Source organism: Juglans regia, chromosome 11, assembly GCF_001411555.2.
Source record: "Juglans regia cultivar Chandler chromosome 11, Walnut 2.0, whole genome shotgun sequence".
Lineage (NCBI taxonomy): Eukaryota > Viridiplantae > Streptophyta > Magnoliopsida > Fagales > Juglandaceae > Juglans > Juglans regia.
Window position 1 is genome coordinate 13,277,096 of NC_049911.1, and position 24,632 is coordinate 13,301,727.

Here is a 24,632-nt window from a genome sequence, read left to right on the forward strand (position 1 = left end):
AACAATTACGCCTCAATGATGAAGAAAGGGTGGAAATAGACGTTTAGACTAGTGTTGGTGATGAATTGCGGGAATGCGAAAGTAGGAGTTTGATGGGTAGAATTTGCTCTCATAGATTTATTGGGAAAGAAGTAATCCAGTCAACCATCATGAAAATTTGGAAGGTATATAAAGCAATTACCTTTAGAGAGATTAGATCAAACACACTTTTTCCATCATCTTTGCAAATAGTAAAGATAGAGACAAAGCGCTGGAGGGGAGCTTGTGGTTCTTTGATGATAATTTGTTCGGTTTGAAGCCCTGGATGCTACACTATAGCCTCATCAAATAAGAGTCTTCCATAACGTTCTTAGGTTCAGTTGCATAATTTACCCATGGCCTGTATGGATCATGATATTGTCGAGCATATTGGGAGTTCAATAGGTAGAGTGGAGGATGTTGATATCCCTGATGATGGGGTAGGATGAGGTAGTTGTCTCAGAGTCAAAGTGGAAGTTGATTTGAGGAAGGTTGTTGCACGTGGAAGAACACTAAATCTTAACTCAAAGAGAATGTGGATGCCATTTAAATACAAGAAACTGCCAAAGATTTGTTTCAAATGTGGCAAGATTGTTCATGGTGAAGAAGGGTGTGAGGCTGGGATTAGGGCTGGAAAACAAACTACAGGGGGTTAGAAGCAATTTGGAATGCAGCTGAGGGCTAATGATGGAGTAAGGAGACGAGAAATGGGGCAACAAACAAGCAAAGATAGATCTACTTCCAGTTTTTCAAGCAGCCAGTTAAATCAAAAAACTAAATTCCGGTCGTCATACTCCAATGATGGTCCGATGGAGGATAATGATGGACATGCATGACCTAAAGGGTAACTCAGATGCTGATAGCGAAAATCATGCGGATTCTGGTAGGGGTGTTAGTTTGGCAAAAAATAAGGAAGAGGTTAGACCAAAATTGGATTTAAATATGTTGTGCAACCACCACGAATTAAGGAAGAAGATAAACATCACTAACAGTCAGCTTATCCTTACCACGGGTTCTATGGCTGAAGAAAGAGATACAGACTTGAGCCGAAAGTCTGATAATTATGGGTCTATCGACCAATTGAGCTCTAGGCCTATAATGATGCAAAACATGAGAGAACAAGTTAATATGTTAAGGCCTACAGAGAATGGTTATTAATTTCCCATCTTTAGTAAATCAGCAGTTGGAGGAGGTGGTGGACATTAGAAGGCGTGAAGGAAGGAGGTGGGCACGATAGGGAACTAGAAGAGGAGGGATCGAAAAAAAGAAAGCTCATGTCAGTATGATCAATTGTCTTTACCTAAAAAATGGAAGAGTTTGTCCTTGGTTGATGAATGCATAGAAGAGGAACTGCCGAGGACTTAGGAACCCTCAGACTGTTCAAGACCTTTACCAAATGATAAAGGAAAAGCATCCCAAAGTAGTGTTTCTTATGGAAAGTTTGCAAAACAACAGCTAGAGTAGAGATTTTGAGAAGGAAGTTGGGCTTTGAAGGTTATTTTGTAGTTGATCCAGCGGGGAGAAGTGGTGGTTTGGCATTAATGTCGATGTCTGACATTAAGATAAATATTCATAATTTTTCTTTGAATCACATTAGTGGTTGGATCACACGAGGAGGAGATCATAAAACTATATGGTTATTTTCTACATTTTATGGTTACCTTGAGGCTAGTAAAAGAACTCAGTCGTGGAACTTATAAGCAAGACTTAGTCCAAGGGAGTCCCCTTGGTGCATCATGGGGGATTTTAGTGAAATATTAGTGCATTCTGAGAAGAAGGGGCGAAAAGAGAAATAAACTTGAATATTTGATTAAAGCTTTCATATCTGCTATGGAGAACACCCATTACCTTAGTATCTCATTCAAACAGAACCTCATTGAGAAACCCATTACCAAGATTGTTGGAAGATAATTGGGGATGATATCACTACAGCTATTCTCAAGTTTCTCAATGAGGTTCTGTTTGAAGAGAAGATTAATTCCACACACATTGCTCTAAATCCCAAGCTCAAGAATCCTAAATCTGTAAGCGACTTTAGATCGATAAGCTTATGTTTTGTATAAAATTATTGCTAAAGTGCTTGCAAATATATTGAAGAAGGTGTTACATGAAATTATTTCCTATAATCAAATTGCATTCATACCTAGTAGACTCATTTCATATAATATCATCATAGCATATAAAGCTTTACATACTATGAAAACTCAACAGAAAGGGATAGAAGGGAGCATGGCTTTGAAATCGGATATGTCCAAAGCATATGATAGAGTTGAGTGGACTTATTTGATAGCTATTATGGAAAAGCTTGGGTTTGGAAAGAGATGTATTGATCTGATCATGCAATGTGTTTCAACTGTAAAGTACTTAGTGCTTGTTAATGGACATCCTGGGACTGAGTTCAAGCCATCTAGGGGTCTCAGGCATGGTGACCCTTTGTCTCCTTATCTTTTCTTGCTATGTGCAGAGGGGTTAAGCTCATTGGTTTACCATGCAGAAGAAATTGGGGCTAGAAGAGGAGTTTCAATGAGTAAGAGAGGAACAAGTATCAACTATCAACTATTTGCAGATGATTTTATAATATTTTGTAAGGCTAGTATGCAGCAGTGGAGAATTATGAAACAACGCTTAGAGAAGTATGAAAAGGCATCTAGGCAAAAGTTGAATATGCAAAAAACTTCAATCTTTTTCAACACTAATACAAAGGTAGAGGTAAAAGAGGAGTTAGCACAAGACATAGTTTCAAGGATATGTGGGGATGCTGAAAAGTATCTAGGGCTACCGACAATGGCTGGCAAGTCTAAATATACAACTTTTAGAGGGATTAAGGAAAGGGTTTGGAAGAGAATTAATAGTTGGAAGAATCAATTTTTATCTCAAGCAGGTAAAGAAGTTCTTATAAAAACTGTGTTACAAGCCATACCTACATATGGTATGAGTGTTTTTCAATTACTTAAAAAATTGTGTAAAGAGACATCAAACATGATGGCTCATTTTTTGTGGGGACATATTGTAATGACCCGATCCAATAATTCTAATATCGAAATATTGATAATCTTTATTGGGACTAAATTATATTTAATGGGCCATATTGTATATGCCCACGAGCAATAAATTATTGAGGTTAATTAGAAGTTTTAATTAGGCTCAATAAATAGGTTAAATCTCATTTATTATTTATTGAATGAGTTAGACTCCTTTTAGAATTTAAAAACCAGCTATTAGAAATTTATTTCAATTTGAAATCATCACTAATTGAAGTTCCTTATGTAGTCTTAATCATTGTTAATCCTACATTAAATGAACTACTAGATCATGCTTTTAAATTCAAACTCTCTTCTTGAATAATCGTGACCTTGGTCAAACTCGTCGGCATTCTATTCCAACAGGAATACAACTCTACAAGTCGTCTTCACTTTAAAACTCTTAATCAACTGCCTTCTCAAACTGTAAGCCATGCACGTCTCCACCTTCCACTAGGATTCATGCCCCAATAGAACTCTCTTACAATTCTACAAATCATCTTCACATTAAAACTCATAAACCGACTCCTTATATATACGCTCAGCCCATGCACTTTATGTGTATCTCATTCCTCTTCAAGGCCCAATGTAGTTTCTACTCACCCAAAATCACGCAGAGCACATCTAGTCTACCAGCATCCCCCACATTTTCTCTCTCCTTCTAGTTCACGTGATCGATTTCATGCTGGAAATATTGGATTAACGCTGCAAGGTAAGTAGTATAATCATACATTTACACATATGTACGGTATGTCTTTTATAAAAGTATTATGCATGTATGCCCTCCATTGGAAGCCCATTTTTATGTACTCAAGTCATGGTAAAATTATGAAAATCTATGATTTTACGTAAAAAATTATGCATCAAGATATTTATGAAAAGTCATGATTTTATGTGAGAGTTTTGCATTAAATATTTTGTGAAAAGCCATGATTTATGTGAAGATTATGCATTAAAATATTTATGAAAATTCATGATTGTATTAAAAGAGTTATGCATCGAAATATTTATGAAAAATCATAATTTTATGTGAGAAAATATGTATCACGACATTTTATGAAAGAATGCGACTTCATTTGAAATCTATGATATGATAAGTATGCAAGTATGATTATGATGAAGTATGAATGATAAGATACATAACGGCCTATGTTATGATATGACGATGGTACCATATGTTATGGGCATATTGCATTCCCAAGTTGTACATGCTAGTAGTGCACCCAGTATTTCTTCCTTATGTATGGATTCCACAATTTGCGGCCACAGACAGAATTGAAATCTACTTGGATTCGCTAATCCTAACTCACGAGGGTCAACAGTGGGTATTGGCCTATGACAAGTGAAAAATAAGTTTATGTTCATGTTATTTACGTATATATTTATGAGTATGCATATTTTTCAAGAAACCTAATTTTTACTATGTTTACTGTATTATGTGTTGCATATTGAGTATTCGACTCATTTTTGTGTGTTTTTATGTGATAACAACCCCAGGTGATGATCCTTATGAGGATGAGATTGCTGGACATCACTTAGTCCAGGAAGGCGAGGCAAAGGCCTTGACTATTTTTGTCATGCTCAGTTTTATTTTTTCTAGTATAATAAGTTATTTATGGAATCTTTCGTATCTAGCACTTTGTTAGAAGAAAAGTTTTAAGTTCAAGTTTAGTAGCACACCGATTTCCTGAAAATTCTAAAAATGACTTTATTGGGGAGCGGGGTGTTACACATATGGATTAGACAAGGAAGATCCAATGGAAGAAATGGAGTAATATAGGGACTTCAAAGAGCCATGGAAGGTTGGGTTTTGAAGATGTAGAGAGTTTTAACCAAGCTATACTGGCAAATAAGTTTTGGAGACTATTACTAAACTCTGATTCTCTAGTAGTTAAGATCCTAAAAGAAAAATATTTCAGACAAAGGGATGTATTGGGTGCCAAAGCTAGTAGCGGTTCCTCACAGGTGTGGATAAGTATGGGTTATGGGTACCTAATTGAAGAAGGTATGCGATGGAGAGTGGGGAATGGAGAGAATATTAAAATATGGGGTGATAAGTGGCTACCAACTCCTACAACACATATGGTTCAATCACAGGTGGAAACTCTCTTAAGTGAAGCCAAGATAAAAGGGCTAATTGATGAAAAGGGAGGTTGGAATTCTGCTCTTATTGATGAAGTGATGTGTGCGGAAGAGGTTGTTGTAATCAAGCACCTACCAATCAACAGAAGAGGATCAGAAGACAGAACATTGGGGGTCAAAGCAAGTCTAGAACGTTTTGTGTAAAAACAGCATATCACTTGGCACTTCAATTGAAAAAAGAAAGAAAAGCTGAGCAATCAAGCACTGTTTCAGCTAGATGGAAGAAAACTTGGGAGTTGAATGTTCGAAATTCATTTAAAGTGTTTATGTGGAAAGCAATTAGTGAAGTGCTTCCTACTAAAAGCAATCTTTTCAAAAGAAAAATTACAAATAATGACCCTTGTCCAATTTGTGAGCTCGTGGAGGAGACAAGCTGTCATGATGTGTGGAGTTATGCTGCTGCTTAAGATGTATGGGTAGACTCATTGAGAAGTTTACAAAAGTGGCAGTGTGCAAATATTGGCCTTTACAAGCTATGGGAGAACATGGTCATAAGATTGCACAAAAAAGAGCTAGAGGCAGTTGCATGTGTGTTGAGCAAAATATGGCTTAGAAGGTACATATTTGTTTTTGACAGAAAATTTGATTGTCCAAGATCTGTTTTACAAGGAGCAAAGGAAGAATTGGAGAGCTTTCAACAAGTACAAGAGAAAAGTGATTAATAACAACACATTCTCTCATTACATCCACAAGGTAGAGAAAATCAAATTATAATTTTTATAAGGTTAATTGTAATGTTGCACTAGAGGTGAGTAGTTTCAAGATGGGAGTTGGAGTGGTGATAAGAAATTGGGAAGGGGACTTGATAGCCTCATTATGTATGCCAAAAATCTTTGTAAATGACCTTGTTGTGGCTGAAGTTCTAGCTTTAGAGAGAGCTGTCAAATTTTGTTTGAAAATAGGGATTGGAAATGCAGTTTTTGAAGGAGATGCACTTACAATCATTAAAGAAGTCTAGAAAGTGAAGTCAATTTCTCCTAGCATGTACATATAATAGAGGATGTTAAACCTACATTTCAAGGAAGAGGAAATTGGAGGATTCATCATGTCTCAAGAGAAGGCAACCGAGTTGCACATCAAATGGCAAAGTTAGCACATCAAATGTAATGATTGATTATTTTAATGAAAAGGAAGGTTTTGGTTTTTTTAATAAAAAAGACTAACTTTCAAAAAAACTTTTTTTAAGAAGCTTGCTATTATTGAATTTGGAGATTTTAATTTTAATTTTTTTTAAATCAAAACTTGATTTGTAAGAAATTTAAATTTTAAATTTATCTTGCAAATCAAGTCTTACCATGTCAACGACATAGAGAGTATTCTTTACATATCAATTTATTAAAAGAATTTCTCTTGATTTTAAAGATAATAATTATATGAGTTGTGCTAGAGAAGCCCCTTTTTTTTGCGCACCTTGCCACACCCAGTGACATGGCACTATTTTATTTAAAAACAAATAAAAGACGCATGACGTACAGACCAAAGGAAGGAAGGATCACAAACATTTCTTCTTCAAACAAAACAATATGCACGGCTTATTCACAATTTCTTAGTGATTTCCCATGACTTCCTAACCCAATTTCTTTGTGATTCCATTGTGGTAGCTTTGTCTAACTCTATTTTCTTTTGACTCCCAGCGAATTCCATGGTGGCATTTTCATAGGATTGTAATTCGACTGTCATTGCTCATTCCAAATATAAAGTTCGATTTGATTTTAACTAAGATCCTCGATTGTAGCTTTCCAAAGAATCCAAACACATTGATTACGATCTCGACTAAGTATTTTTGGAATCCATTTGAGTCTTGCATTATTTACCTAGCCATCATTTTTCTTCATTGGATTGTTCACGATTCTGTGCACAACCCTTGCGGCTAAAGCAACAAAAAATTGCAGCTTTCCAAAGAATCCAAACACAGTGATTACGATCTCGACTAAGAATTTTTGAAATCCATTTGAGTCTTGCATTATTTACCTAGCCATCATTTTTCTTCATTGGATTGTTCACAATTCTGTGCACAACCCTTGCGGCTAAAGCAACAAAAAATTGCAGCTTTCCAAAGAATCCAAACACATTGATTACGATCTCGACTAAGAATTTTTTGAATCCATTTGAGTCTTGCATTATTTACCTAGCCATCATTTTTCTTCATTGGATTGTTCACGATTCTGTGCACAACCCTTGCGGCTAAAGCAACAAAACATTGCAGAAGAAAGGGACTTGTGACCGAGCAATGCTACGTACGTACAGTCCCCATTTTGGTGACTGCAATGCAAGTTTAGGTAACTTTATCTTTAAAATTTTTTAAAATTACAAAAAATATCCCTCCTAAAATGACGTTTTTTCTCATTTAATAAAATATCTGCACATATAGTTTCCAAGTGGGGACTGCAAATAGAATTGACCAACATTAAATACCAAGACTCAAAGACCAAGGGACTTTAAGGGGGGTGGAAGAAGAGGAAGATTCTATACACCATATTACCATCACACTTTTATCCCACTAAGGGCAGGTTTGGGAGGTGAGATGAGAATTTTGTATTTTATTTTAGTGTTTAAAATATTATGTTTTAGTATTATTATTGTATTGAGATTTGAAAAAGTTGAATTGAAATTTGAAAAAGTTGAATTGTTTATTATATTTTGTATGAGGATTTGAAAAATGTGTAATGATGAGATGAGATGAGATGAGAATTTTGTGTCTCATCCCACCCCCCAAACCTGACCTAAGTATGATGTGACACATTTATCACCATTAAATTATCATTTATTGTATGTTTCTTTATCATCTAATGATGATGAATGTGGCATATATCACTTAGTATGATCAAAATAAAATAAGAATGTGGTGTATAGCATTACTCGGAAGAAGAATGGGAGAAAGAAATATGAAATGTAAAGTATGAGGGCAAAAAAATAAAATTATATATTTTTAAGTGGTGTGCAAGAGTGTAGGAATTATGTCTAGAATTTTTCTAATTATATTTGAAGGCATTTAAAAATGATGACACCATGACCCAATGAACGAGTCCAACATGTACGTCATAATGCGATGATAGATTTCATTTACCTCCTATGATATGTATAATGTAATCACTTAAATGGATATTGTTCCATAAATTTATTTTCCAACAAATTAATTAAGCTGCTGGTGAGAAGGAAAAATTGAATAATTGCTGTTACAAAAACGATTTATTAGAAAGATTAGCTAAAAGTTATGAAATATTTTTGTGATAAAAAATAATTGAAAATGATAACATCAGCCTAGAGAAAAATAGACCTCTCATTTACTTTCTTGCCAACGGATGCTAAATTGAGCAGTGCTGTACTAAAATTAAAAAAAAAGAAAAAAAAATATTTTACCAACTCTTATTTCTATAATTTGCTTCGCAAAAAATCAATATTTCAGTTGATAACTTGTCAAAACAAAAAAAATAGAGTATGCGAAAAGTGGATGAACGGGTTAGAATTGCATTATCGTGGAAAGAAGAATAGCCAAACTACTTTATTTTTGGGGCCCTTTCGGTAATGCGATCCTTTTCTCTTATCAGCAGCCGACTTTCAGGCCCTGGTCGGCTTGTTTTTTTATTAAGAAAAATGTGACAACTACGTGCGGATCCGTTGGAAAGCTTCAACCTCTCGTTGGACTTTGTTTTGCCTTTGAATCTTCTCGCATTGCAAGAACTTCTAAATGGGATCTTTTGTCTTGTTGTCATGAGCTTGAAAATGGGTCACTCTGATTTGTCATTCTGCCTCTGAATATTCATTGCTTTCTTGGGTTTCTCGCGCGAACAAGTCAGGGTTCTCTAATTGTTGGTACTCCTGTTCTTTTTATACCCTGTTTGATTAATTTGAGTTTTTGTCTTATTTATTTTCTGTCTATCAGATTTCGTGCTTTTGTTCTGATCTATAGAATTTGTTTGATTGACTTTAGAGTTTTAGAGAATGAGCAATTTGGACGTATTGGCTACATTTAAGTCTTATGTTTTTTTTTTTGGGGGGGATACTGATCTCTTACAACAAATGGGTCTGTGTCTTTTTCAATGAATTTCTGTTCCTTTGGTTTCATGGTTGGTATTATTTTTCTTGGAATTCGGTTGTCTTTTTCAATGGATTTGTCTTCTTTTCATGGAATTCGGCTATATTGGCTTTTCTGTTGCAATTGTTTCTGGGTAGTGATCCTGTATGAGAATTGTTCGTTTTTCTAAGCTGTATGAGTATAGTTCATTATTGAGAAACAAGTTCCTTAATTTTTTTTCTTGGAGTCCTATTTGTTTGCGTTCATGATTTTGATGTGGTGTTTTATTTGGGTTTTTGGCTCTAACTTAACGCTAATTTGCCTGTTTTTCCATCAATGACTGCAGTGTCGAGATTCATCTTGGATTCTTGATGTCATATTGGAGGATTCAAACCTTTACCGTGTTTTGAGCAATCAATTTGTTCTTCTCTGAAATTAGTTTTTTTTCTGGGGCATGGCTACCTCGATGACTTCGTCTGCCAAACCACACACAACTCACTGGAGTTTTACCACGGCTCTGGCTTCTGCTGTTCTTGAATGGCTGCTTATTATCTTTTTGTTTGTTAATGCCTTGTTCTCATTCTTACTTACAAAGTTTTCTCGTTACTGCAAATTGCAAATGCCTTGTTTACTGTGCTCAAGACTTGATCACGTTTTTGGCGGTGAGAAATCGGGATACCTTTGGGATTTGATCTGCGGCCATCATAAGTTGGAGATTTCTAACTTAGTTCTTTGCCATGCTCACAATAAGCTTGTAGACGTTCGTGGATTATGTGAAACTTGTCTCTTCTCGTTTGCCACGATCAATAAATCCAATGCTGAAACATACAGGTTATTGGTGGGCAAATTGGGGGAGGATACTCTCTGTGGCTTTGATCAGGACCCCTTAATTGAGGGACATAAAATATGTTCTTCAAGCATTAGGCATTGTTCTTGTTGCAATGAACCATGGGTTTTAAGAAGCCATCCTCCAAAGTTGATTCAGACCAAATCAGTTGGCTTTGAAGCTGCTGAGTTTGATGCACCTTTATCAGGTGTGGTTGGACTTGATCAGGATGACCTGAAGAAGAGAAGAGAAAAACCATCTGTGCCAGTTAGAGCCTCTAATCCGAGAAATAGTGAGCGAGATTCTTTGTCTCATGTAGGATACACAGAGCTTAAGGTTAATTCAGATACTGAATCTGAAGTCCTGTACTCTGACGACGATGGTGATGGTGATGGTAGTGCCTTGCTTCGTGAAACTGATGCTTCCAAAGATGATCATGCTGTTCGAAGTTCACATTTGGAGCCACTTATAATTACTCTGGCTGATGTTTCGGCCACTGAGAACCTGATAATTGCAGATTCTGCACCTGAGGCTTCCTCATCAACTTCGCTGGTGCAGTTAGATTCTATTGATGTCCATGGCAGTACATCAGGCTCTACAATTGTTGTTATTAAGAATGGTCTAGAGGAACTCAATTGGCAACAACCAAATAGCAAAGCCAGTTCCCCTGCTCCAACCGAAGCTGATAGCAAGGCCAATTCCAATGCTCCAAATGATCTTATTTCCCTTGATGATGTCACTCCATCATCAAATGCTCTGGAAACCACAATTGAAGTATCAAAAGAATGCTGTAAGTTGAGAATTTTTCAGTTTTTCGTGTTCTCTATCATTCTGTGGTACTGTTTGGTCTTGGGAACTACATGTTAATATTCTTTCATAGAAGTTGATATGTCTGTATTTGGCTTTTGCGTTTATGAGCATCTACACCGCCCTCATCTCCTTCACCAACCCCTCTTCCATCCTAAAGTGTTTGTCATACTTCAATTTACAAAAAATATCTTAGTTTGAATTTCATTTTGTTTTGTGCTTTCTCATATTATTTTTAATTACTTCAAATTTTTGTGCATAACGATAGGATTGCATCATAAATTATTTACTTGCAATGCCCATTCTTTGTATCTTTACCCATTTTGATTAACCTTTTATCTATCTTAAATTGAATTGTTTCTTTCAGTAGATCTTAGAAGAAACAATGAAGTTGCGAGAACACCTGCGGTGGAGTTTGAGTCCTTTGGGGAAATCAATGATGAAAGAACTGCACCAACTACATCATCCAAATTTGATCTAGAAACAAAGCCCATTTCAGGTGACTCTGCTCAGCAAGCATCTGACTTATTGGATCTTGGTGATGCTTATAAGATAGCTGTTGGCAATAGAGGAAGACAATTGTCTGGTGTTCTTGTAGAACAATGGGTTGGGAAGGATTCTTCCAGACTTAGTGAAGATTTGAAGCTCTTATTCTCACAGTTATCTGGCACTCGAGGGATTGAGCAATCAATGAATGAAAAGAGTCCTAAATTTTCTGTAAATACTGGCGAATTGAAGACTGCTGATGTTTCTTACTCTACTGGAATGAAGATACTTCAAAAGTGTGTCTCACTTGAAAAAAATGAGTCTGGTTTATCTCTGGATGGAAGCACATTTCAGAAGAGAATCGCACTTGAGCGAAACGTGTCTGGTTTGTCTCTGGATGCAAGTGCACTTCAGACATCTAGTTTATCTTTGGATGGAAGCACACTTCAGAACAGAACCTCACTTGAACGAAATGAGTCCGGTTTCTCTCTGGACGGAAGCACATTTCAAAAAAGGATCTCACTTGAGAGAAACGAGTCTGGCTTGTCTCTTGATGGAAGCATTGTCAGCGAACTTGAAGGTGAAAGTTTGATTGATAGATTAAAACGACAGATAGAACATGATAGGAAGCATATGAGTGCATTATATAAGGAGTTGGAAGAAGAAAGAAATGCTTCTGCTGTTGCAGTCAATCAGGCCATGGCCATGATTACTAAATTGCAGGAGGAGAAGGCAACCGTCCATATGGAAGCCTTGCAATGCCTACGACTGATGGAAGAGCAATCCGAATACGATATGGAAGGACTGCAAAAAGCAAATGACCTTCTTGCAGAGAAGGAAAAAGAGATGCAAGATCTAGAAGCCGAGCTTGAATTTTATAGGAATAAATATCCAAATGAATCAATTCTGGAGAATGTGGCGGAGGAAACTTGTGATATGAAGGCAATAGATATTGGAATTGATCATTCAGAATCTCTTTTTGTTGAGAATAGTGCAAGTGTTCTTAGAAACTCAGCTACTGCCAAACTTGATATCTGTGATAAAGTTGAAGAAAAGCAGACCCAACTGGGGAATAACAATACAGGTGCCATGAAGAATGAATTATTTGAGTTAGAAGATGAAAGGTCATATGTTTTGCAATGTTTGAAGAATTTAGAGGAGAAGCTTTATCTGTTATCTAGTAATGGTGTATTCTTGGAAAATGGTGAATATCCTAAAATTGGAGGAGATGGAAAAAGTGAGTTGAAAGAGTCCAATTTTGAAGGGGAAACTCAAGAAAACGGAGCAGTAGAAGAGGATGATTTGTCAATACAACATGATGGATCTGTATCCAGTGCTAATCTGAATACCCAAGCATCACTCAAGCAAGTTCAGCTCATTTGCAAGGAAAATGTTGAATTTGATAGTGCTGCGCAAGGCTCTTATGTACTCCATAGGGAAACTGATTTAGCTTCTATTGAAGATGAGGTTTCAGATTTGAAAGGTAGATTGGAAGCACTTGAGGCAGACCGAAGTTTTCTTGAGCACACCATTAACTTAGTCAGAAACGGCGAGGAAGGGCTTCAATTAATTCGGGAGGTAGCTTCTCACTTGCAAGAATTACGAAGGATTGGTGGTATAAGAAGAAGAGAGCCAACCATTGCTTGAGGCTTCATGTGAAAGTATCACCCAGGTGAGGACTTTCATTAAAGTAGTACTCGGATCAAAATCCCCATATAGTTTCTATTCATGATGTCTGCAATCTTGCAGTTTTCTTTTTCTTGACCATGGGAAGGATTGCCTGGCTTTATATTCACACGTTTCATATATGTTTTTTTGGAAATATTAAAGTGCTAAAGTCCTTACATGTGATACCCCATATGATAAGGGTAGGTGGTGTATGGGATCTCACATTGCTTGGAAATGAGAAGTTCTTACTCTTTATAATGTTCCAATTGTATCATTGACTAATCCTTTTGGAGTATAGGTCATATGATTTGGATCTTCTATTAGGGCGTTACAAATGGTATAAGAGAATATCCTAACTAAAATTGTGGGACTTGAGCCGCGCCACCTATGATAGACGGGCCCGACGAGGATGTTGAGAATTTAAGGGGGAGAGATTGTAATACCCCATATGATAAGTAAGGGTAGGTGATGCCCAATTAGAACATTATAAAGTGCACTTCTCAAGCAATATGGGATCCTATAAAGCACCTACCTACTTATCATAAGGGGTGGTATCACAACCTCTCCCTCTTAAATTCCCGACATCCTTGTCAGGCCGTCCGTCGTAGGTGACATGGCTCAAGTCCTATATTTTTGGTTGAGATAGTCTCTGATACCATTAGTAACACCCCAATGGAATGACAAAACCACATGACCTATACTCCAAAAGGACTAGTCAAAAATATAATTGGAGGCCAATTAGAACATTATAAAGAGCAAGAACTTCTTATTCCCAAGCAATGTGAGATTCCATACACCACCTACTCTTACTTATCATATGGGTTATCATATGAAGTTATGACTTTCCAGTGGTAGTTGACTATGTTAGTTTCTTTTTCTCTACTTTTTCCTTTGGCTGAGGAAGCGTAGTTTCAAACAGTTAGTTACACAATGTTACATGTAGAGCATTGTAGCCCTCTTTTTTGTACAATGACGTTCTAAAATAAACAGATACTTTTAGATTAATCTATAGGTGCAAGTACACATAAAAAAAGTACTTGTGAGAAATTGCTTATAGTAAAAATCTATTTTAATGCACCATGGTTATAGTTTTCAAATGTGAAGCAGGAAAATTGAAGTGTAGTAGGGCTCCTAAAGTGTGGTGTGGATAATACTTATTCTGAAGGGGGAAGAGTTTACAAGATATCTGTTAGGATTGGTTTGCGCTAAAGGGAGGGTGTGAGCGTCAAATTTGGGTAGGTGGAGAAGTTCTCTTTGAGTTGTGTGGGCGCACTCAAGTGATTTTGCTGTGAGAAAATTCTACAAGATATCTGTGACAATATGTATGCTTTATGGTGCATTATGCTTTATGGATGAGTTCAAAGACCAAAGGGATAATTATATCTGTGAGAGGTGGCATCAATGTGGAAAAGATGGTAACTTTTTGTGGGAAATGGTGTCAGATCTTTCCACCAATAACTATTGACCTGGTTCATTTGAAGGTGCTCAAGGACAGGAGGAGGACTAAAGAACATGTGAGTTGAATTTTGGAGAATAGATGGATCCAGACTGAAGGTTTGGAAACCATAATTAGATTTAGCTGGCATGAAAATAATTTGCAATTAGATATTTGTTCTGGTTCTGGAAGTTCAGGCCAACAGTAGTACGGTCTGCACAACTGGCTGTGTTTTTACATTCTAAGAATATGCTGTAACATATTTGTGGGTGGAGAGACTTTCCATTTGCAACCTAGCATGATAGGAAGGGCTTGTAGAACGGAAAGCTTTAAGGTTTTTATATGCATAAATGTCTGCTCTTGAGAAAGGTCTGAGTTGCTATTTGGAGATCAATGTAGCTTCCTTGTTTTAAGATAAACAACAATGAGAGTTAGGTTTAATTGAATAAATTGTTAAAGCCTTTTGGTTTCACCAGGTGGCATGCCAAGAGATTGAAACAATAGTCCGCTAAGCCTAGTTAAACCTCAGGCTAAATTCTGGCCTACCACATGATCTGTATATCAGAAGAAAACACACAAGTTCGGCCACTCGCATGCAAACGCACACACAAATACCCACACTCACACACATACACACATTAGGACATGTCATTTGAAACTGAGACCACAGACCATTCATTAGAGGATAAAATGGAAATGGGAATCATAATACCCATGGCATAAGCCATAAGTTATTTTTTTTAATGATTTCATTAGATGATTATTTTTTCCCTTCAAATACTTTTAATTGTATTATTATTATTGGAGATACATTTTTCCCCTAAAAGTTTGGGTTTCTAAGTTACTTGAAACACTGATGAAAATTCTGATTTCCATGGACCTTCAATGATTGGATCTTTTAAGTGTTGGCATCCAGTACTAGGTAGATGATCAAGGAAGCAATGGTTTGGTAGCTTATCATCTGGGAAATTAATCTTGCTTGAGAGGTGAATTCTAGAGTTGATATAGTGAGTCATATTGGTTGTTTAAGGTATATTCTTGTGAAGATGTTGATTTATTATTGCTGGGCCCTTATGTTGTAATTTTATGGGATTGCTTGTCTTCTCTATTTAAGAAAACAAATTGCTTGAAGATGTTCCAGGCAATTTATGTAATTTTTCCTGAGATTCTTTGAAGTTGTCCAATTTATTTAGTCATTGTGGTGTATCAATTGAAGTGTATTATTTCCTTTCTTTGATGATAGAAACATCTTTTTAAGAACCACAAAACAATTTGAAGAAAAGATTTCTCAACATTTTAGCAGCGTAAATGAAATTTAATGATCAAAGATATCTTTTCTCAAAAGATACGTGATTGCTTTCTATCTATAAAAAGAAAGATACTTGATTGCTTTCTACAAGGGGTGTGATAATTTATGTTTCTTTGATTTCTTTTCATATAGTAGATTACACGTCTATATGATGCTAGTATGGACTGTTATTCAGTGCCTCAACACGACTGTTGGCTTTTCTCTGTAATTAGTTTGTTCCATTGAATTTCAATTTATATGTTATTCACTTATTCCTTCATTTAGCCCCTAACTTCCCACTTGCTTTATAAATGAATTATTCAGGTTCATCTGGGGAAAGCCATGTTGGTGCTTCCTAGAATGCAAGTCAGATATACTTCTGAAAACCTGTTAAGAAAGAGGACTGGCTCTCAAGTGTACAGTATCGAGGCGTTTTTTTAAAGGGGAAAAACACGGTAGGATTCAACGGTATGCACCAAGTCTCTCTACTTGATTCCCCACCTTTGTAGGGCATATTTATACACTTTTGGTTTTTGTTGCATTTAACATAAATCTTCCATAGAGTCGGAGAGGCTTTTTTCCCACATAGTCTATACTTCAGTTTGGAGTTTGTTTTCTGTTTTGTTTACCATTTAACTATATGGATGGATGAGTGATTGCATTGTAGAAAGGGATTTTTTTGTGTGTAAAATTTGATTGTTCGATTGTTTGAATTCTGAAGATAATGGTTGATATCAGTAAGTCAACACCAATTTCTTTGTACAATTAAAGAAATGTGATAACACTAAATTCAACTTGCTTTGGTTATTGAACTCAGCTTCATGAGCTTTTAATTTCCACACTATCTTCAATCTTCGTGGCCATGAAAATCACATAAAATAATTTTGTGGGGGAGGACATCTTGCAGCATTCTCGCCCTGGATCTTGTCATTTTGAATCTTGGTCATGACTCTGCCTGCAGTATGTCTTCCGCCGCAGTATTAAATGAAAACTAAATCATACATGCCATCAACTTGAACTTATTGTATAAGAGATATATGTAATTAAACTACTAGTTTTCATTTAAAGTTAAGTGGCCTTTTAATTTCCATAACGCTTATGTTTTTGGTTTTTCAAGTTGAAAAAGAAAAGTGAATGAGAAAGATGTCTATCTTCTTGGTTGCCCTGTTTCTAGCTCTTCATGAAGAAGGTTGGTTTCCAAATTGTTTCTATCAGTCTAATGTTGGCTCAAAAGTACAATGTCTTTAAAAGAGATCCTACCCCTCACAGGTATCATTTTATTCAGTATGCCAAAGCTGGTGAAAGCTGGCTGTGAAGATTTTGTCATCTTAACATCTAAGAAGATACAATTTGGTGAGGTAAAATGACACCAACACTCATTTTCAACCCATCTTAATGCCTTGGACACTGTCAGGGCACTGACTTTACCATGAACATATGCTATCAGCAGAATTAAAAAGATAATAAAATAAAAAAATACAGTTGGGTAAAAAGGAGTTGATAATTCAGAACCAGGCTTTCTCATTGCCAGTTTATGATTGTTGGCGTTGAGCTAAAAATCGTAAAGGAATAGATGGATGTAGAATATATTATCTTTCTTACTATTTACCTAAAAAAATCAAAGAAACAATGGTCGGTAGGCCTTTATCTTTTTGGGAAAAAAAAAAAAAAAGATCGTGTACACGTGGCATTTTCCAAACATGAAAAAAAAACCCAATTTTTATTTTTTTTTAAATCTAAACAATAAAATTAACTTGGGGTAACTAATTACAAAAACGATCGGGCTACAGCAAGAGAAATTCTCCTGATTTTTTCCATACGTTTTTTTATATACTTAAATATATTTAATAAAAAATTCACAACATAATTTTAAAAAATTATATTTTTAATCATTAAATAAATTTTTAAAAAAAGGCCTTTCGGGACCGGAAAAAATCTCGGTGGGTTTAATGTTTTCCTTACAAAATTGAAAAAAGTGCGTAATATCGTAAAATTTGCATAGTATCAGTGTTCAACAACTTCCCTATCTTACTGCCGATTTGAAATAAAGGAATCAATATGAAACGTTGAAAAAAAATTACGAGGATATTACCTTTCATACTTTTGAAGATAATTAGATTTAATTCATTTTTTTTTTTAATTTTATAAAGCGCTGATTTTCTTAAATTTCACATAATTGATATCATTGATGATGAATGATAAGGGTGAATTTATGGGTCACGATATAAGCTAATGATCAGCTAAGCTAGAAGTACAAAGAAGATAATTAAAGAAGATAATATATTAATGTATTTTAATAAAATAATTATTAGAGGTGTAAATAAATTGAATAATTAAATCAGTTCTAATAATAACTACTTTCAGTGTCGAACCCGGAAATAAATTTGTGAATAATGCTTGGGCTACTCTCGATTTTTTATTTATTTAATAATTAAGAAAATATTTTTAAGTAAATTTGTAATATTTTTTTCTTTTTAAATATTGAAAGGATTTAGAAAAAGAAAAAGGATTGATATCAACCAAAACACGCTTCACGTGGCTAAGCAGGGTGACCAATTTCTCAATAAGCAAATTGACCAATTTCAACCCCTGCGGAGAAATTTGAAATACATAACAAAGGAAGGCAAACTACTGGAGCTATGTGAGCTATGATAGAGAGAGAGGACGGAGTTGCCGTGACTTGGGTTAGATGGTGGGGTTGTTGGGAGGTCGTGGGGCCCGTTGGTGGTGGTTGGACTGGCGTACGACGGCAGCATGGTGACTAAATTCATGTGAGACCCATTTCAAGAGAGGAGAGGAGAGGGACTGTGCATGGAGGCTGTCGTGGAGGCTCGAAGGTGGCTAGAGGGTCGTTGGTGTGAGAAAGAGCCGTTGAGGTGGTCGGTGGCGTTGTTAGGTGGCCAACAGTGACAGACAGAGGCCAAATGTGATATGGGTTGCTTGGCGAGGGAGGAGTACACGATGCGGCTAATTCCACTAGTACTGACGGTGGGATTGGAGGTTGACGATGGCTATAACAACGAGAGGGAGAAATCGTCTAGGAGAATCCATTTAGGGTTGAGAGAGGGGGCTATGCGTGGGGGTTGCTGTGGAGGCTTGAAGGTGGCCGTCATTAGGAGAGCCGATGGTGGTGGCTGGTGACTGCAGGTGGCGCACGACGTGGTTAGGTGAGCTAAGAGAGGGAATCAGATAGGAGGAGGGATAACTCATTTCTGAAATAATAAATCTTCACAACTTATTTACACTTCATATTTATTTTTTAAAATTTTTATTATTTTATTATTAAATATTTATTATATGAATAATGAATAAAAAATTTGAAATAAATTTAAAAAAATATTAAAAAATTTTAAAAATACGAAGTATGAAGTGTGACAGTGGTTCTAGCAAAACTCATCCGCGAGCTTCCTTAGGCTTTTACGTTACCCTCTCGTTTTCTTGCTTTCCTTCTATTTTTCGGCTCAACAAAACCCAGAAGAGGCGTATAGCCAAAACTAAACGTTATTAGGGAAGAGAAAACGGGTAGATTTATGATGTTGGTGCAGAGAATCGCTTTTGTCTCTACTGCTTCAAGATGTGCTTCTGCTTCTCCTTGTTCTTCTCTGCTTGAAGACGGTACCACTAACAGACCCACTAGCCTTTTTTCTTTCTTCACAAATTATCCAATTGCTTTTGCTTCGATTGCTTCCCTTCATTCTCAAACGTCTTGTTCTGCTACTAGCATCAGTGCTAGTAGAATATCCAAAAAAGCAAAAAGATATGCTCAGGCCCAGTTCTTGAAATCTGTGAGGGAACAATGTAAGTATGGTAGGCTGACTAATTTTAACGATGCCCTCAGCATATTCGATCAATTACTTCAAATGGGTTCCCGGCCGTCTATCGTGGATTTCAATCAGATTTTAGGTAAAATTGCGCACATGAAGCGTTTTTCGGCCGTGATATCTTTATATAAGCAAATGGGCTTGGGAGGAATTATGCCTGATGTTTGTACTTTGAACATTGTGACCAATTGTTTTTGCAACTTGAACCGCTCGGATTTTGCGTTTTCCTTACTGGGTAAGATTTTGAAACTTGGGTATGAGCCGGGTTGTAGGACTTTCACTACTCTGATTAATGGGTTTTGTATTGATGGAAAAATAGTGAAAGCGGTGGAGTTGTTCAATGCAATGGTGGAGATGGAGTATTGGCCAGATATGGTTACTTATGGGACGATAACAAATGGGTTGTGCAAAATGGGTGATACTAGTGCGGCTATTGGGATGCTTAGGAAGATGGAAGAAGGAGGTTGTAAGCCTGATAAAGTTGTATATAGCGCTATCATTGATCGTCTATGCAAGGATGGGAAAGTTATTCAGGGTTTGAATCTATTGTTAGAAATGATAGGTAAAGGTATTTCCATAGATGTTGTCAGCTGTAATTCCTTGATTCATGGGCTATGCAATTCGTATCAGTGGGAGGAAGTTTCAGGTTTTTTGAAGGAAATGGAGAGTAGGGACGTTGTACCAGATCTAAGAATTATATGTATGCTGACAGAGATGCTTTGTAAAGAAGGAATGACTGTTGAACCAAAATGTGTGATTGAAGTAATGATTCAGAGAGGTTTGGAGCCCGATATAGTCACTTATAGCACACTCATGGATGCATACTGTATGCGGGATCAGATTGATGAGGCCAGAAAAGTCTATGATGTGATGGTTGAGAGGGGTTGCCATCCCGATGCTTGTTGCTATAACATCTTGATCAAAGGATATTGCAGGAGTAGAAGAGTGGATGAGGCCATGATTCTTATTGAAGAAATGTCTGTTAGGAGGCTGGTTCCTGATTCTGTAACTTACAACACTCTTATTGGTGGCATGTGCCTTGTTGGGAGACTTAAAGCTGCACAAGAGCTTCTTAATGATATGGAAGCTCATGGTAAGATTCCAGATATCTTTAGTTACTCCACATTGCTGGATAAGCTATGCAAAAATCAAGATATTGATGAGGCTATGAAACTTTTCAAAGAAATTGAAAGTAATAGGATGGATTCTGACATTGTGATTTACAGTGTATTCATTGATGGTATGTGCAAAGCTGGGAAACTCAAACTTGCAAGGGGAATATTTTCTGGTCTCTCGAAAAAAGGTTTAAAACCCAATGTTAGGACCTATACTTCAATGATTGATGGACTTTGTATGGAAGGATTATTGGATGAAGCAAGGGAGTTACTCAAAAGAATGGATGAAAGTGACTGCCCACCAAATAGTTTCACCTATAATGCAATTATCCGAGGATGTCTAAGAAACAAAGAGACATCAAGGGCAATAGAACTTCTTCAAGTAATGGCTGAGAGGGGTTTCACAACAGATTCTTACACTAATAGCATGTTAGTAGATTTGCTGTCTACCGATGGTCTACAACCTTCCTCTCTTGAAAAGCCTTAGAGTTATGTATGAAGGCTATTCCTGGTATTGAACATGAAGTTGAAGCATCGTGCGAAAGTTGGCAGTGCAGTAATCTTAATGGATTACTTTTATGTGAAGCAGTAGCAGGTTGCTTTTTACTCCCTAGAAGTGTCATCTTCACAATCTGCTGCATGAAAAATACCTAGGGCTTTATCTCAAAGATTAGGGATACCTTAAAAAGTATGATTTTATGGAAAAGCCTTGGAAATCTTCTAGATAAAAAATGTTCAGGAACTTAGCTTGGAGTTTCAGCATCAATGATCAAACTAATTAGGGTAAAAGGAGCTTCAAGCACTCAGGTAAATATTAATTTAGCAACACTTTCAGAGACACATGATAAGTTGGTGAAAGCAGTACATCAAAGCTTCATGGGTCTTCTTGGACCATGGTTATGATCCAATGACCTTGCGGATATTCCATCCATAATAACAGAAGGAAACTATAATTTTGAATCTATTTTGGTATATAAATGTTCTTCACTCTGACATGTATATTTGTAACATATTTACATTATAGCTTTTGGTTTGTGATATAATCTATAGCTTTTAGCTTTTATTAAATAGCCTGATATGTAATCTACTGATTAAAAAAAAAAAAAAAAAACTGATGCAAACTCTACATTATTTATGCCTCCCTTCTGACCATCACTAATTCAGGCTCAATATATTTTCTTTCACTGTCACTGATAAAAAAAATATATATTTTCTTCCACTGTTGTCAAGTGAAGTGTATCACCCTTTCTAAAGCTGTAAAAACCGATTTTAGCCTTCATTCCCCTCTCTCATTATTCTGCTGTTAACCTATCCAAAAATAAAAAAAATAATGAAATAAAAATAAAAAATAAAAAACCTCGCTTGACCATTTTTTCTCTCAGTTTTCTATGCTAGCTTCTTTGTTAATAATTTAGATTTGGATTAAAGAACTTAATTGATGTCAACCAGACTGCAGTTGGAGAAAGCTTGATATTTCTTCAAAATTTCGCTTTGAAAACCACCATTCTCAGTTGATCTTTTATTTTATTTTTACTTATACTGTTTATGTGGTGTTCTGTGTTGTATAGTTTTTTTTTAATGTATTTCTTGTTGACTTAAGTTATTTTGGTATCTAATGATGTGGTCAGAATAGCCGCTTCCACTTGGGCTTTGGATAGCTGAATTCACTTTCAATGCTCGAACTCCAGAACTAAGCTCAAGCATTCTCACTTCTGATATCTCCTGGTCCTGTCACCAAAAACCTTCCCCCATTGACAGAACGTTCCACCATCAACACTTGGAAAAGCATCTTTCAAGGTGTAGTAAGCTTATATGAAGACTATTTTAAAAAACTTAGATTCATGCCATAAACTTATGCTATTTTTTGCAATTACGAGGAAATGGCCTTAATAACCTGAATTGAAGTGGTTCATCAATGGAGATATATCAAGTTCAGGCAGAAGTTACAGAAGGTCATTAGAAGTTTCATGAGGCTAGTGTCTTTTTTTCCTTTTTTCTTATGTAGTAGCAATTATATTAAAGTCAATAAATACAAATGGTGCGGTAGGAGAACCTGACAATCACTCCAAAGCAGCTAGCCCAAAGTGAGGTAATAATCAATCATAAATCAGGAAATGACTCCAAATAAATCAGGCCAATTCCATGTTTCTTGGTGTTACATAGAGGTCTTACTACTAGGGTGGATTTTGAAAGTTTACTAATGGACTGCTGTGGGGTGCAATCTGTAGAAGCCCGATTGAAGCAGTTATTGTTGAACTTTAGTCCAACATTGTCGGTAGGAGCTCAAAGCTCCTAGCAAAAACACACAAAAAGTAGAGATTCTGTGAACCATCCTCTATAAGGAACTGGATCTAGCACTGATGAGGATATGGTGGAGCCGGACACCAGAGGTTCTCAGCAAGACACATAGTCACGCAGAGTTTGGTGGATTGGCGCAAATATGAGCTCCGAATTCCTTGAAAATACAAGTGAAAAAAGAAAAACTAACAGTAAATTAAAGGAAAAGAGGTGTTTGAGAAGAGGGAAATTCTCTATGGGTGGCAGTAGGCTGCAAAATGTCCAGAAGGTGTGGCACATGGGGTTCACGTGGATGAGTGTTATTCTCACGTGTTCAGAAAATGGGAAAAGTGGTGGACAAAGAATCAGTTTGCTGACGCATTGGCCACACTAGCATCCATGATCAGTTGAAAGACACTTGTGTGTTGAAGGTGGTTGGATAAGTTGGTGCCTTTTCCATCTGGTGAAACTGATGATGATACTTTAGCCAGTGGAACACCAAGCTCATCAAGCAAGCTCTCAAGAGCACCTGTCTACTTGAGGGAAGGTGTGAATCCTTTCTTCTTTGAATAACAATCTGGAATGCGACGTGGCATACCCGAAAGCCGTAAGAATGGTTGGTCAGCCACAGAAGAACATGCTGATGGAGAGAGAGAGAGAGGAGAGCTGATAGATATAGAAGAAGAAGGGAGGGCTAGTTGGTTGAAACAGGGGGAGGGCTCTGCCCAAATGGACCTCATGGGTAGACTGGGTGCTGCTGGTTTTTGGTTGGGAAAGAATCCTTGAAGCCGTGTTCTTTTGAAGTTACAAGTCTAGCCTTTGCCTCACTGAGGTAACAGTTAAAATATTTTAGTAAATTTCCTTCAAAAATTCATATTTCTTGAAGTTCGTCCTAATGCCAACCCAAAACTGCTAAATATTTGATTTCTTGGGTTGCTCCATCTCTCCAAATCAATGGAAGCCTATTGAGAATAAATATGTTTGCTTCTTTTAACTGTGATTGCATTCGTATGGTACTAGATCTTTAAATTCAGAAGTTGAGATGATGAAACCATTTTATTGAGCAACTTCATATTGCATCTGATCACACTTCTGTGCTTTGGTTGTACGAGCATGACATTTTAATCTGGTTTTAACAATAGTTCATCTCATTTGCAGGTGAAAGAAACATAAACCTCATTTATCTACTGTAATGGCTCTCTCTTTTAGAAAAGTTATAGAAGAATTTTTTGTGGGTAAGTTTCTGAAGAAGCAGTAGGAAGCAGTAGAAGTATGAAGAAATTGTGGGCTTAACGGCTATTTGAAGATTAACGGTTATTTGAAGATTGAAATGGTGCGTTTAAGTTTTAAGAAGTGAAACGGCTACTTGAAGCGGTGCGTTGCGTTTAATGATACGGCGCGTTTTGGCAATTGTAAATAGTCGTTGTTTTTAGTTGATTAGTTGTATTAAACGGCTGCGTTTTAGTGTGTAGCCTTAGTATAAATAACAGGCTCTTGTAAATGGAAGGGAACTAGAAAATTTACGAATTGACTTTCATTGTTTGTAAGGAGTTTGGAGATTACTCGAAAATCTCTCTTAGGGAATCAAAAGTCGATTTCTTGGTTTTGATCTTGTGTTCTTTCTGGGTTCTTGAATTATTGCCTTATTGTTTGGTTCATGTACATTACTGGGTTCTTAATCCAGAAAGACCATTACAAGTGGTATCAGAGTTAT

General features: G+C 36.5%; 3 protein-coding genes across 10 annotated transcripts; all 3 read left to right on the plus strand.

Moving 5' to 3' along the window:
* The first annotated feature begins 2,247 nt into the window (after positions 1-2,247).
* On the plus strand, positions 2,248-5,324 carry LOC109000319. Its single transcript, XM_018977152.1, has 2 exons — positions 2,248-2,783; positions 4,958-5,324. The coding sequence occupies exons 1-2, from the start codon at positions 2,248-2,250 to the stop codon at positions 5,322-5,324; spliced, it is 903 nt and encodes a 300-aa protein (XP_018832697.1).
* Positions 5,325-8,690: 3,366 nt separating this feature from the next.
* On the plus strand, positions 8,691-16,508 carry LOC109000362 (myosin-binding protein 1-like). 3 transcript variants are annotated; one of them, XM_018977199.2, is made up of 4 exons: positions 8,691-8,993; positions 9,542-10,811; positions 11,196-12,986; positions 16,030-16,508. In XM_018977199.2, the coding sequence occupies exons 2-3, from the start codon at positions 9,650-9,652 to the stop codon at positions 12,959-12,961; spliced, it is 2,928 nt and encodes a 975-aa protein (XP_018832744.1). In that variant the 5' UTR covers positions 8,691-8,993; positions 9,542-9,649; the 3' UTR covers positions 12,962-12,986; positions 16,030-16,508. The 3 variants fall into 3 exon arrangements, with proteins under 3 accessions (XP_018832744.1, XP_018832745.1, XP_018832746.1); XM_018977200.2 differs by having other exon boundaries at positions 8,691-8,989; XM_018977201.2 differs by having other exon boundaries at positions 8,691-8,972.
* Positions 16,509-19,140: 2,632 nt separating this feature from the next.
* On the plus strand, positions 19,141-24,520 carry LOC109000363 (putative pentatricopeptide repeat-containing protein At1g12700, mitochondrial). 6 transcript variants are annotated; one of them, XM_018977204.2, is made up of 3 exons: positions 19,141-22,730; positions 22,870-23,750; positions 24,077-24,520. In XM_018977204.2, the coding sequence occupies exon 1, from the start codon at positions 19,236-19,238 to the stop codon at positions 21,126-21,128; it is 1,893 nt and encodes a 630-aa protein (XP_018832749.1). In that variant the 5' UTR covers positions 19,141-19,235; the 3' UTR covers positions 21,129-22,730; positions 22,870-23,750; positions 24,077-24,520. The 6 variants fall into 6 exon arrangements, with proteins under 6 accessions (XP_018832749.1, XP_035538928.1, XP_018832750.1 ...); XM_035683035.1 differs by having other exon boundaries at positions 19,141-22,593; positions 22,689-23,750; XM_018977205.2 differs by having other exon boundaries at positions 19,141-22,438.
* The last annotated feature ends 112 nt before the right edge of the window (positions 24,521-24,632 follow it).